General features: G+C 44.6%; 1 protein-coding gene across 1 annotated transcript in view; it reads left to right on the top strand.

Moving 5' to 3' along the window:
- Positions 1-10268, top strand: part of SRD5A3 (steroid 5 alpha-reductase 3) — a 37439-nt gene extending 27171 nt beyond the window's left edge. The window contains exon 5 of the mRNA XM_073608433.1: positions 6842-10268. Within this exon, the coding sequence (XP_073464534.1) occupies positions 6842-7101 (260 nt within the window). The 3' untranslated portion in view covers positions 7102-10268. The remainder of the gene's footprint in view (positions 1-6841) is intronic.
- Positions 10269-12960: the final 2692 nt, after the last annotated feature.

Genomic DNA, 12960 nt, shown 5'->3' with positions numbered 1-12960 from the left:
TGAACTTAAATGATTTTAGCAAATGGCTGCAATATAACAGTGAAAAATTTAAGGGGGTCTGAGTACTTTCCGTCCCCACTGTATATATACACACTTGGCATGAACATGATGGATACAAATGTTTCAGCTTAGCAGCGCATGAGAAGTATTGAATATTGATAAAAAGGTACAAATATGTAACGTGTCATAGAAAAGGCATTTGGCAATAAGGTGAGAAATATCAATCTTGAGCATGATTAATTGTAGATATAATACAGGATATTTTTCACTGTTTTACACCAGGGAGGTAGCACACACAGCTCATTCACTGGATACACACACACAACACTACATTTGCAATCATACTCACACATGTGGAATGTGTTGTGGCAATCGGTATCGGTAGAGTGAGAGCAATAATTCTAGCCCTAGACCTCCTCTAACTCAAAACATGCAACCTGTAGAATTTTTTAAACTTCGCCTATGGAGATTTTTAAGGGTAAAAGTCGCCATTTCAGGAGCAGGCTCAATTTTGAAACGTGACATGTTGGGTATCAATTTACTCGGCGTAACATTATCTTTCACAATATAAAAAAAAATTGGGCTAACTTTACTGTTGTCTTATTTTTTTAATTCAAAAAAGTGTATTTTTTCCAAAAAAAAGTGTGCTTGTAAGACCGCTGTGACAAAGTATTGCAATGACCGCCATTTTATTCTCTAGGGCAGTGATAGCGAACCTTGGCACCCCAGATGTTTTGGAACTACATTTCTCATGATGCTCATGCACTCTGCAGTGTAGTTCAGCATCATGGGAAATGTAGTTCCAAAACATCTGGGGTGCCAAGGTTCGCCATCACTGCTCTAGGGTGTAAGAATTCCCAAACATTATACTTTTTTTTTTTTTTTTTTCATTTTCTAGCAAAAAAAAAACTGTTTTTAACTTGTAAACAACAAATCTCAGAAAGAGGCTCAGTCTTTAAGTGTTTAAAGTGCCTCCGCCCCCCCCCCCCCCCATGCTCGTGCGCAACGGTGAATGCGCGTGTCTGTCCTGCACGCGTGCAAACGGCATTCGTCCCACACATGAGGTCTCACTGCGAACGTCAGATCATGGGCAGTAATTCTAGCACTAGGCCTTCTCTGTAAATCTAAAGTAGTAACTTATAAAGGCTTTTAAAGCATTGCCTATGAACAGGAAAATGTACGTCAGGAGTGCACAATTTTAAATTGTGACATGCTTGCCATCTAAGAAACGTGTACAAAAAAAAAAAAGGGTGTAACAATTGCGCCAGCTCCTAAGAAAAATTGAAGCAGCCGACACAGCAATTTGACCGTTGCAAGTGTAATGCCGCGTACACACGGTCGGACTTTTCACCTGCAAAAGTCCGACGGACGCCGCCGGACCAAGTCCGGCGGACAATCCGACCGTGTGTGGTCTCCATCGGACTTCCGACGGACCGTTTCGGGCGGAAATCCGACGTACTTTAGATTTGAAGCCTGCTTCAAATCTTTACGTCGTACCTCCGCCGGACTCAGTTCCTGACGGAAAGCCCGTTCGTCTGTATGCTAGTCCGAAGGACCAGATACGACGGAGGAGCAGGTTACTGCATCTCGCGCTCGCTGCAATAGGAAAAACTAATTTTCCCATTGCGGCGAGCGCGGGGGGCATCCCAGGCCCTTAGGTCTGGTATGGAACTTTAAGGAGAACCCCCTACGCCGAAAAACCGGCGTGGGGGTCCCCCCAAAATCCATACCAGACCCCGATCCGAGCACGCAGCCCGGCCGGTCAGGAAAGGGGGTGGGGACGAACGAGCGCCCCCCCCCCCCCCCCCTCCTGAACCGTACCAGGCCGCATGCCCTCAACATGGGGGGGTGCTTTGGGGGAGGGGGCGCCTTGCGGTGCCCCCCCACCATAAAGCACCTTGTCCCCATTTTGATGAGGACAAGGGCCTCTTCCCGACAACCCTGGCCGTTGGTTGTCGGGGTCTGCGGGCGGGGGGCTTATCGGAATACGGGAGCCCCCTATAATAAGAGGGCCCCCAGATCCCGGCCCCCCCACCCTATGTGAATGAGTATGGGGTACATGGTACCCCTACCCATTCACCTAGGTAAAAAGTGTCAATAATAAAACACAACACAGGTTTTTAAAATAATTTATTAAACAGCTCGGGGGGGGGGGTCTTCTTCCGTCTTCGGGGGTCGCTCTGGTTCATCTTCTCCCGGCGTCCGGTTGGTTCTTCTCCGCTCTCCGGCCTCTTCTCCCGGTGTCCCAGGTCTTCGGCCGGCCCCTCCGCTGTCTTCAGGTAGCTCTATTGCCAGCGGAGGTCCGGACTTCTTGGCTTCTTGTGTTCTCTTCTCTTCTCTTCCCCCAGATGTTGACACGACGCTCTCTCCGGCTGGACTGGTCTCTGAGGGCTGCGTTGTGACTTATATAGGCGGAGACCCCGCCCCCATATGATGTCACAGTCCCTGGGCATGCTGGGACTGTGACGTTTTAGGGGGCGTGGTCGAATGTACCCCATACTCATTCACATAGGGTGGGGGGGCCGGGATCTGGGGGCCCTCTTATTATAGGGGGCTCCCGGATTCCGATAAGCCCCCCGCCCGCAGACCCCGACAACCAACGGCCAGGGTTGTCGGGAAGAGGCCCTTGTCCTCATCAACATGGGGACAAGGTGCTTTGTGGTGGGGGGGCACCGCAAGGCGCCCCCTCCCCCAAAGCACCCCCCCATGTTGAGGGCATGCGGCCTGGTACGGTTCAGGAGGGGGGGGGCGCTCGTTCGTCCCCACCCCCTTTCCTGACCGGCCGGGCTGCGTGCTCGGATCGGGGTCTGGTATGGATTTTGGGGGGACCCCCACGCCGGTTTTTCGGCGTAGGGGTTTCCCCTTAAAGTTCCATACCAGACCTAAGGGCCTGCGACGGGGCTCGCAAGGTTTCAATCTCGCCAAAAAAAGCGGCGAGATTGAATTCCTTTTCTAGTCCCGTCGTACCCAAGTCACGTTCAAAATGAACGGACTTGTCCGTGTGTGGGAAAGTCCGTTCATTCTGAAAGTCCGGCGGAAGTCCGTCGGGAAGACCGGATTCCGGAAAGTCCGGCCGTGTGTAGGCAAGTCCGGCCGTTCAGAAAGTCCGGCGGTAGTCCGCCGGAAGTCTGGCGGCAAGTACGTCGGACCTAGCTTTCTAGAAAGTCCGACCGTGTGTATGCGGCATAAGAGTGATAATGAAAAGTGTGGCGCTAGTGGGTAGTGAGACACATGTTACTAATCAGGTAGTAGTGATCTCTATAGAGGAATAATAAAGCTAAAGTGTAAACTTATAAAGTGAAAGGTAGTTGTTTTATAAAACAACCCAAAAGAGTATAAAGTAGTAATGAATGTTTAAATGTGTAAGGGAGTCGGATACTCAGTAACAACCTGTAGGTTAATTAAGAAACAATCGTGCACACAGAACCATATTCCAAAAAGGCAATACAGAAAAATAGTGATGCAAGGTATCTTAATATATAAAATATGCAGCTCCACAAAAATAATGTTCACTAAGGTGAAAACCAAGAGAAGGGACGTCCAAATCCCTAAAAAGGGTAAACATATATGGGTACTCAAAGTTTATTAATGGGTGAATGGGGTACTCCTAATTTAGTCCCACAACCATCTGGGCGTAAACCGTCTTCCTATGAGGTGATTACAGACTGTTTAGGAAGGGTCCTTAGGTACAAACAGATTCTTCACTCATGTGGGTGGTCTCAACACAGAGAAAGGAAAGCAAAAGGATGCCCTTACCGGATAAGGTGGACTCACAGGCCGTTGGCGGTGAGTCAAACGAGCTTGCACCGTCAAGCGGTATGGGGTGAAGATCTGTAGGAAGATTTGTGTAGAATCTTGTCAGAAGTCCTCAGATGGTGTACCAAATTAGGATCCAGGGCCCCCAGGATTCGGTTTCGGTCGCCGAATGACCGTTTCCTCAAAAGCCCGTCATATGAACCAATAGGTAAAGAAAAGAAAAAAGCTTCCACATAGTGTAAATCCTTATTTTGTAGAAAGCGTTAGAGCATTTTATTAAGGAGTACACTCCAAAAATTTTTTACAAGCGAGGGCAGTAAAAACTCGGCTCAAAGTAAAATTGATATAAAAAAAGCATAAAAAACGGTATAAAAACAGCGCAGTGGGTAGTGGTGGGGTGTAGTCATAGAGACCCATTGCTTGCCATCTATTTACAAGGTGTAACATCACCTTGGGTTGTGTGTGTGTGTGTGTGTGTGTGTGTGTGTGTGTGTGTGTGTGTGTGTATGTATGTGTATATATAATATTTTTATTTATTTATTTTTCTCTATGTACTCTTGGCATTAAAATTCAAAAAGGTGTGTTTTGTAAACCCACTAATTTTATTCTCTAGGGCCTCTGCTTTAACCACTTCCCGGGTAGATGTAATTTACTTTGAGTGAAGATACCTGGATGACACCTGCAGCTACAGGCATCATCCAGATATCTTTTTTCAGCCAGCGATTCCCTACAGTGTAAAAGCCCCATCATAGTGGCTGTTTAGCCACTTGATTACTTTTACAAGCGGCGAGAGAAGACATCTTACCCCCCCCACCACCACCACCCTCAGGTCTCTCCTGTGCAATCGCAGAGCCAGAGAATAAATCTGCCAGCAGCAGCGGTTTACTATAGAGTTGGCTAGAGAACAGATGGTCCCCCGGCCATCTCTGACCCTGAGGCCAAATGCAATGTCATGATGTCACTTCTGGCTCTGGCAGATTTAAACACTGCCAACTTTTTGCCTGGAAAGCCCCATTATGTTACTGGCTGATTAATCGATTATGAAAATAGTAATTGATTCATTTCATAATCGATTAGTTGTCGATTAATCGATTAGTTGTTTCGGCCCTAGTCCAGTGTGTTTTATCAAGTCCAAAGGCAGCACAGCCCTCTACCAGGAAATTCTAGAGCACTTCATGCTTCTCTCTGCTGACCAGCTTTATGGAGATGCTGATTTCTTTTTCCAGCAGGACTTGGCACCTGCCCACACTGCCAAAAGTACCAATATCTGGTTTAATGATCATGGTATCACTGTGCTTGATTGGCCAGCAAACTCCCCTGACCTAAACCCCATAGAGAATCTGTGGGGTATTTTCAAGAGGAAGATGAGACACACCAGACCCAACAATGCAGACGAGCTGAAGGCCGTTATCAAAGAAATCTGGCCTTCCATAACACCTCAGCAGTGCTACAGGCTGATTGCCTCCATGCCACGTCGCATTGATGCAGTAATTCATGCAAAAGGAGCCCCAAGTATTGCGTGCATACTATACTGCACATGGACATACTTTTCAGTATGCTAACATTTCTGTATTAAAAACACTTTTTTTTTTTTTTTTTTTTTTTTTAATTTGGTCTTCTGTAATCAAATTTTCTGAGATACTGAATTTTGGGTTTTTCACTAGCTGTAAGCCATATTCATCAAAATTTAAAAGAAAGAAATGCTTGAAATATATCACTCTGTGTGTAACACATCTATATAAAATATGAGTTTCACTTTTTGAATTGAATTACTGAAATAAATTAACTTTTTGATGATATTCTAATTTTCATATGTATATATGTTTTGGGAGTAATTTTCTAGCAAAAAAAAAATTTCTTATTTTTGTAGTAGAGAAATGCCAGAATTGGCTTGGTGGCAAGTGGTTAAAAAATACCGTATTTATCGGCGTATAACACGCACCGGCGTATAACACGCACCTCAATTTAGGAGGGAATTTTAAGGAAAAAAAACTTTTAGGAGGGAAGTTGAAGGGAAAAAAACTTACATTTAAATGCCCATCATTGCAGCCTTCTCAGTGCAGCCTTGCCCCAGTCCAGCCTTGCCCCAGTCCAGCCTTGCCCCAGTCCAGCCTTGCCCCAGTCCAGCCTTGCCCCAGTCCAGCCTTGCCCCAGTCCAGCCTTGCCCCAGTCCAGCCTTGCCCCGTGCAGCCATGTCAGTGCAGCCTTCCCCAGTGTCCAGTCCAGCCTTGCCCCAGTCCAGTCTTGCTGAAGCCTGTGAGCTTCAAAATCGCCGACCGCGATTTGAAAATGGCGCCGCCGGCGCCGAAATACACAGAGCCGGTCCTCAGCTCTTCTCGGCGGCTCTCGTTTACTTTCGGTTCCACTCGGACGGTGAGCGGAGCTATCCGAAACTAGCTGAGTATACTCGGCTAGGTTCGGGCGGTGCTCGAGTGAAACCGAAAGCCGCCGAGAAGAGCCGAGGACCGGCACTGTGTATTTCGGCGCCGGCGGCGCCATTTTCAAATCGCGGTCAGCGATTTTTTTTTTTTTAGTTCTGACAGGTCAGGATCGCAGGGGATCGGCGTATAACACGCACCCACGATTTTCCCCTGATTTTAAGGGGAAAAAAGTGCGTGTTATACGCCGATAAATACGGTATGTAATGTTTGGGGGTTAAATATAATTTTCTAGCAAAAAATTCTGATTGTACATTTAAACACAGTGCCAGAAAAGGCCTGGTCTGGAAGTGGTTAAACCAAGAAATTCTTATATAGTGATGGCAAACTTTCTTGTTTCCTACCACATAAATAATTACACTCATGAGTATATACACAGAACCATGGTCTGATCTATACTAATAAAGGGTTAATGATCGATTAGTGCCAGAAGTTGTATTTTGACAGCCACCTACAGGGACCTGAATATGATGGTGCTACCAGAGGTTGATCTTGGGCCCCCTTCAGGTTCTTATAATAGACGCACACTTATTATTTTATAAGACTGCAGAGAAATTTGTGCTCATGTTCTGCTTCCTTCAAGACAAACTTGATGTTTACAGCAGATGAGCTCACAATTTACTAATGTATGTTTGTTTTTGTTGCAGGAAAAGTTGTAACCATGAGCCACGTTCTGCCCAATGGAGACTGGTTTGAGAGGGTGTCTTGTCCACATTATTTTGCAGAGCTGTTGATATATGTATCTATCGCTCTTCTGTTTGGATTGGGTCATACATCATGGTGGCTGGTGGTTATGTTTGTGCTGTTTAACCAGTCATTGGCTGCTATTTTATGTCACGAATTCTATCATGAGAAGTTTGACAATTTTCCTGCTCACAGGAAAGCTTTCATACCATATTTATTTTAAGACCCCTTTTACACTGAGCGGGCGTCAGCGTTAAAGCGGTGCTATTCTTAGCGCCGTTTTAGCGGCGCTATTCGGCCGCTAGCGGTACGGTTTCAACCCCCCGCTAGGGGCCGAAAAAGGGTTAAATCAGCCCGCAAAACGCCGCTGCAGCGGCGCTTTTCTGGCGCTATAGCAGCGCAGCCCCATTGTTTTCAATGGGCAGGAGCGGTGGAGGAGCGGTGTATTTACCACTCCTCCACTGCAGCAAAGAAGCTGCTGGCAGGACTTTTTGTTACACCCTGCCAGCACAACACCCCAGTGTGAAAGCACTCAGGCTTTCACACTGGGTTTGCAGCTGAGACTTTTTTCAGGCGCTATTTTTAGTGCTGTAGTGCCTGAAAAACGCCTCCAAAAGGGGTCTAAGTGATCATAAAACTGTTACACTTGCAGACAAGTATTTAAAGCTGACCTTAGCCAAAACTTTTTTCCAAGACAAAAGTGGTGGTGAAGAGTTAAAACTTGTCGGTGTTTATTGTCATGTGTTACAAAATCTATTTGCAATTGTTGTCCCCACCATGTGGTCATCAGCACAAAAATGTAGGTGGAAACTCTCCAGCAGGGACATGGCATTAAAAACCTGACAAAGATTCTAAACCCCCCCCCCCCCCATTATATAAATTTATTTAAAAAATGTTTTGGCCATTGTTGGACTTCCAAAAAAAAGTTCCATGACGATCTGATGTATAGATCTCTTTGGGGGGTGGGGGTGTAAATGTCAGAATATCGCTTTTATTATACTTCTGACCGAAAAACTGCTAGCGTGCTTCCAGTTCTGGCACGCTGTCACCCTGCATTGTAAGTATTAATTTAGTGGTCCAACAAGTTTGTGGTGAGCTCTAATGTCGAGCATGCTGCAGATGTGATGGGTTACAGCAGTTGAGGAAAGTACCTCCCCAGATTGAAAATCACATTTTTTTTTTTTTTAATTTTTTTTTTTTTTTTTTTTTCCATATTATTCTGTTACATCAATGAGTTCCATAAAGCAAGTATTCAGGTTCATGGAAACCAGAAGAAATGGTGTCCATGGTTGTTTTCCCCAAAGTGCCACATGACCTCTGAAATGTTATAGACAGCACTTGTCAGTTCACACTGGGACGACTTGAGATGTAGACTCCACATAATATAATTCCAAGAATTAGGCCATTAAACATCTGAAATAAAGGTAAACCAATAAATTCACAATTTGTGCTAATTATTTAAACTACATCATAACGTTTTACTTTGTCAAATCTACAAATATCCTTTAAAGTGGAACTTAACTGTACCTGAGCACCACAAATTGAAAATATTGCTGTTTAACTTAATTAATTCTTCAAGTTCACAGCAAACTCCCATATCCATCCTTGTGCCTGTGATTTTTTTGTTGAGATATCGCTTTGAAACCACTCTGCCTCTAACCCCCCCCAGCATTTCTAGCAGTGACCATCTTGGGTAAGGGCAGTTTTGTAACATTTACTTTCTGGAATCCATCTGCCCTTAGATCGGGCATGCAGGAAGAAGGGTGTACTTAGCTGAGAAAAACCCCCATTCCCTCCTCTGGATGAAAGAAAAAAATTCCCATGAAGACTGGGGTGTATGACATTATTTTGGCATGGCTTTGCCCCACTCCCTCCTCGCTGGCTGCGATTGACAGCAGCGAGAGCCAAGGGAGAGCCGCTGATCACGTGCACACCACTGGATCGAGATCAGGCTCAGATAAGTATAAAGGGGGGTTCTGCACTCAGAATTTTTTTTTACCTTAACCACTTAAGGACCGAGCCTCTTTCTAACATTTGGTGTTTACAAGTTAAAAACTTTTTTTTTTGCTAGAAAATTACTTAGAACCCCCAAACATTATATATATATTTTTTTTCGACCACCCTAGAGAATAAAATGGCGGTCGTAATACTTTTTGTCACACCGTATTTGCACAGCGGTCTTACAAGCGCACTTTTTTTGGAAAAAGATTCACTTTTTTGAATTAAAAAATAAGACCACAGTACAGTTAGCTCAATTTGTTGCACTTCAAAGTTGTGCCCACTCGTGAAATGGCAACAAACTTTTACCCTTAAAAATCTCCATATGTGACGTTTAAAAATTCTACAGGTTGCATGTTTTGAGTTAGAGGAGGAGGGCTAGGGCTAGGGCTAGAATTATTGCTCTCGCTCTAACAATGGCGGTGATACCTCACATGTGTGGTTTGAACACCGTTTACATATGCGGATGCTGCTCACGTATTTGCTCGCCTCTGCACGCGAGCTCGGCGGGACGGGGCCCGTTTAAAAGGTATTTGATTTTTTTTTTTTACTTATTTATTTTAACTTTTTTTATTTTTTTTATTTTTACACTGTTTTTTTTTTTTTTTTATCACTTTTATTCACGTTTAGTTTACAAGGAATGTAAACATCCCTTGTAATAGGGAAAAAAAGCATGACAGGACCTCTTAAATATGAGATCTGGAGTCAAAAAGACCTCACATCTCATATTTACACTAAAATGCAATTTTAAAAAAAAGTCCCTTTTTAAGAGCATTGGGCGGTAGTGACGTTTTGAAGTCACTTCCACCCTGCAATGATGTGGAGACAGGTGGGGGCCATCTTCCCCTCACTCGTCTCTGTCAGGCTGGGGAGAGGATCCGATCGCTTCTGCCACTACCAATGGCTTCGGAGAGCGGCGGGAGGGGGGGCTCCTCTCCCGCCGCCAATAAAAGTGATCTTGCGGTGAATCCGCCACAGAGACCACTTTTATCTTAAAGCGTACTGCCCGCTCTTGAAGAGGATACCGGGGTTATTGTAGCTAGCTGCTACCATAACAATATTCCTCTTCATAGTAGTGATGTAAAACGATGGCGGGCGGTGTGGAAGTGGTTAATGCAGAGAATGCATTAAGGTAAAAAAAACCCCTCAGCCTTTAGAACCACTTTAATGAAATAAAGGTCATCGTGCTTGTGTACCCATCATGCTTTTTGGGAACTCACTGCTTGAAAATATTTCACTGCCTAGAATTAAGTGTTAATAACATCAGTGTTTGCAGAAACAAAACTTGTACTTTTTATAGTATTTGTACATTTGCATTGTGTGTATCTTTCTCTGCTTTGGAATGTGACTTTTTATTTTTAATAATAAAGAAAAAAATCTGATCTAAAACTATGCGATAGAAAATATTTAGTCTCTTTTTGAATGGGGAGCCAGACTGCTGGCCTGGGAACATTAAAATTAGTGTTGCACTGATACCACTTTTTCAAGACCGAGTATAAGTACCGATACTTCTTTTTAATGTCATGTGAAAGTGGCATTAATATGCAGCACTGATGGGGCGTTTACTGTGGACAGAGAGCTGGGAAGGGGGGGGACGGGGTCCGGAGGAGGACGACATTTGAAGCCAGAGGAGGACTTGGGGGTGATCGGTGCGGCAGTGGGGGCAGTTGCAAGCACCGATCTCCCTGTATAGCCTTTATAGCTTCTCCCCCTCTCATGGCTGTCAGCTGCTTTATTGAACGGCTATACAGGGAGATCGGTGCTTGTAACTGCCCCCACCGCTGCACCGATTACCTGGGTAGCTGCCTGGCCCCTCCTGCTACACCGAGGATGCCTGGTCCAGTACAACAGGTATCAGAGCATTTGCACGAGTACTGATACTTGTGCAAATGCTTGGTACCGGTACGAACATTGGTGCAATCCTAATTAACATATAAGCCAAATGCATTGGGCAAATATGCAGTAAAGTTGAGTGTGTTTGTTATTTAAAAAAAAAAAAAGTCATACTTGCCTCCTCTGTGCAAGGGTTTTGCACAGAGTGGCCCTGATCCCCCTCTTCTGGGGTCCCCCAGCAGCGCTCCTGGCTCCCCCCTCCCCAGTCCCCCCACGGAGAAGCGCTTTCCCTGGGGGCACTTATGCGGGCGCACTCCTGTGTCCTGCTGCTGCGTCCATTGACAGTGACAGCAGGACTCTGCCCTGTGGCTCCCACATCATTGGATTTGATTGACAGCAGTGGGAGCCAATGCTTCCTGCTGCTAACAATCTATCCAATGAGGACCCGAGACACCGGCTGGAGCTGGTGTGCTCATCCCCGTTGCTGGGAAGACCGGGCTCAGGTAAGTAAATGGGGGACTCTGAGGGGCTGCTGCACTAAATGTGTTTGGTGCTGCACTAAAGGTGTTGAGCCAAATAAACATCATGAATCCCAGAATCCTTTGTAGTGCATTATTTGAAAATGCGTAGAAATTTGCACCACTTATGCATTTCTGTATGTAGCACTAATTCTATTCCTGTAAACACATTAATTAAGGAATGTGTGGATGCCAACTTAGGAGGCCTTCTGAGCCACCACCAGCATTGGAATGGGCTTGGCAAAACTGACAGTGCAAAAGATCCCAATAGTACAAAGTTTGGGTGAGATGCTTGACAAAACAGCCAAGGGTTTGTTGGCATACCAGGGCCACTACTGCTATGGTTCCATGAAAGCAGAACTTTACTAACAAAGTGAACTTGCCATAGGGGCTTTCTAGCACTACAATAGAAACAAAAGTAAAGTACAGTGTACAACTAATAAATGGACATTGTGTAATTTCATGCACAGAGACATTCAACATAACTAGGAAGAGAAGCCGGGAAGTAACTATATAGGCATTGGCTTCAGTGTGCAGAGACTGATAGCATAGCTGCCTATAAATACAGTCAGGGGGCTCTGTGGACAAAAATAACATGTACACTGGAAATGGGAGCAGTTATATCATTTTTGTTTTTAAATCTTGCACTCCTAAGCTTCATTTCATCTGTTAACAGTGTAACGGGCAACCTATGTCCCACCAACAGATGTCTACATCTAAACTTTAAAGCTTTACTTAAGCACCTCAATACTCTGTTACCCCCTTCCTGCCCAGGCCAATTTTCAACTTTCAGAGCTGTCACGTTTTTGAATGACAATTGCGTGGTCATGTAACACTGTGCCCATATGAAAATGTGTATCTTTTTTTCACACAGCTAGAGCTTTCTTTTGGTAATCTTTAACCACTTCAGCCACGGAAGGTTTTACCCCCTTAATGACCAGAGCATTTTTTGCGATTCGGCACTGCTTCGCTGTTCCCAAACAAAATTGACATCCTTTTTTTTTTCCACAAATAGAGCTTTTTTTTGGTGGTATTTGATCACCTCTGCGGTTTTTATTTTTTGCACTATACACAAAAAAAAGCGACAATTTTGAAAAAACAACTATTTATTTTTTGCTATAATAAATATCCCACATTATTTAAGAAAAAAAAAAACAAATTTCTTCATCAGTTTAGGCCGAAATATATTTTTCTACATATTTTTGGTAAAAAAAAAAAAAAAAAAGCGTATATTGATTGGTACAGTGGGGCAAAAAAAGTATTTAGTCAGCCACCAATTGTGCAAGTTCTCCCACTTAAAAAGATGAGAGAGGCCTGTAATTGTCATCATAGGTATACCTCAACTATGAGAGACAAAATGTGGAAACAAATCCAGACAGACAATCGCATTGTCTGATTTTGAAAGAATTTATTTGCAAATTATGGTGGAAAATAAGTATTTGGTCACCTACAAACAAGCAAGATTTCTGGCTCTCACAGACCTGTATCTTCTTCTTTAAGGCTCAGTTCACACTAGTAGACCTAGTCGCCTGACAAGTAGTGTCCCGTTCTGTACAATGGAACCGTTCTAAGGGGAGCGACGCAAGTTGCTCCGACTTAGAAAAAGGTTCCTGTACTACTTTGGGGGCGACTTGCATTGACTTCTATACAGAAGTCGTTTTGCAAGTCGCCCAGGCAGTCGTGTGCAGGTCGCCTCGGTGAGGCGACCTGCAAGTCGTGCCGCCCCTAGTGTG

This window comes from Aquarana catesbeiana, linkage group LG01 (genome assembly GCF_042186555.1).
Source record: "Aquarana catesbeiana isolate 2022-GZ linkage group LG01, ASM4218655v1, whole genome shotgun sequence".
Classification (NCBI taxonomy): domain Eukaryota; kingdom Metazoa; phylum Chordata; class Amphibia; order Anura; family Ranidae; genus Aquarana; species Aquarana catesbeiana.
Note: the sequence above shows the minus strand (reverse complement) of the source record. Positions and strands in the feature narration are given on the sequence as shown.